This window comes from Protobothrops mucrosquamatus, unplaced genomic scaffold, assembly GCF_001527695.2.
Source record: "Protobothrops mucrosquamatus isolate PMUCROS unplaced genomic scaffold, P.Mucros_1.0 scaffold33125, whole genome shotgun sequence".
Taxonomy (NCBI): domain Eukaryota; kingdom Metazoa; phylum Chordata; class Lepidosauria; order Squamata; family Viperidae; genus Protobothrops; species Protobothrops mucrosquamatus.
This window is the reverse complement of record NW_015418863.1, coordinates 1-1,513: the sequence shown is the minus strand read 5'-3', so window position 1 is coordinate 1,513 and position 1,513 is coordinate 1. Positions and strand designations below refer to the sequence as shown.

At 50.8% G+C, this 1,513-nt stretch overlaps 1 protein-coding gene across 1 annotated transcript; it reads right to left on the bottom strand.

The window, feature by feature from the left end:
* Nucleotides 1-14: 14 nt before the first annotated feature.
* On the bottom strand, nucleotides 15-1,119 carry LOC107302182 (proteasome activator complex subunit 2-like; the record flags this gene model as incomplete). Its single annotated transcript, XM_015831297.1, has 3 exons — nucleotides 15-82; nucleotides 794-862; nucleotides 1,022-1,119. Coding segments are annotated over 3 exons (235 nt in total), but the record flags the coding sequence as incomplete, so codon positions are not given.
* Nucleotides 1,120-1,513: the final 394 nt, after the last annotated feature.

Genomic DNA, 1,513 nt, shown 5'->3' with positions numbered 1-1,513 from the left:
TCTCGACGACTTACTTAGCGATGGTGGTTTGGAAGGCTTCAGCTTTGGTCTTCAGGGCCGTGATACGTTCCAGCACTTTCTCCTGCACAGGAAGGAAACGGTTGGTGGGCCACAGGAAAAGTTCTCACAGCTAGGAGAAATATCTTCCTGGGCTTCAAGTTCACTGCAGATGGGGACTGCAGCCAAGAAATTAAAAGACGCTTGCTCCTGGCGAGGAAAGCTATGGCAAATCTAGACAGCGTACTAAAAAGCAGAGACATCACCCTGCCAAACAAAAGTGCGTATAGTCAAGGCCATGGTTTTCCCAGTTGCAATGTATGGATGTGGAAGGTGGACCATAAGAAAGGCTGAGCGCCAAAGAATTGAGGCCTTTGAACTATGGTGCTGGAGAAGACTCCTGCGAGTCCCCTGGACCGCAAGGCGATCCAACCGGTCAGTCCTAGAGGAGATCAACCCCGACTGCTCTTTAGAAGGCCAGATCCTGAGGTTGAAACTCAAGTACTTTGGCCACCTAATGAGAAGGAAGGACTGACTGGAGAAGAGCCTAATGCTGGGAAAAATGGAGGGCAAGAGAAGAAGGGGACGACAGAGAATGAAGATGGCTGGATGGAGTCACTGAAGCAGGAGGCGTGAGCTTCAATGGACTCCAGAAGATGGTAGAGGACAGGAAGGCCTGGAGGAATGTGGTCCATGGGGTCGCCATGGGTCGGACACGACTTCGCATCTAACAAGGAGAAATAAAAATGTTGGGGACGGCGAAAAGCCTCCGTTGCTCCCCGATTCTTTTTTTTACCTGAACCGCCACCCCGAAGTCGTTGCCGTCCTCAATTTTGGGGATCATGAACTGGATCCAGGTGGTGACCTGACCGGGGGGGGGATCAGGAGAAAGAAGGCGGAAGTTACTTTGCGGGAAGAAAAAACAAAATACGTCGTTTTTTTTCACCAGATAGACCGCCGCAAGGAAATCCCCGGCCAATCAGAACTGGGGGAGGGAAGTCGAGACCCCCGGTTGCCAACTTACCAAAATGCATTTTTCTTTAAACTCACGAACTTCAGGTTTCACGCGATCCAGAAGTGAAATGAGAACCTCGTTGCCTTTGAGAAACCCACATTTTGGAGCTGGGAATTGCAGGAGAAGAGAAATTAAGTCCATAAAATGCTGGGAAATACTTTTAAAATTCATTCCCCTTTTCTTTTTTCTTTCTTTCTTTTTCTTTCTTTTTCTTTCCTCCCTCCCTCCCTTCCTCCTTCCCTCTCTCCTTCCTTCCCTCCCTCCTTCCCTCCCTTTCCCTCCTTCCTTCCTTCCCTCCCTCTTCCTTCTCTCCTTCCTCCCTTTCTCCCTCTCCCTTCCTTCCCTTTCTTCCTTCCTTCTCTTCCTCCCTCCCTCCTTCCTTCCTTCCCTCTCTCCCTCCCTCCTTCCTCCCTCTCTTTCCTTCCCTCCCTTCCTTCCTTCTCTTCCTCCCTCCCTCCTTCCTTCCCTCTCCCTCCCTCTTCCCTCCCTCCTTCCTCCCTC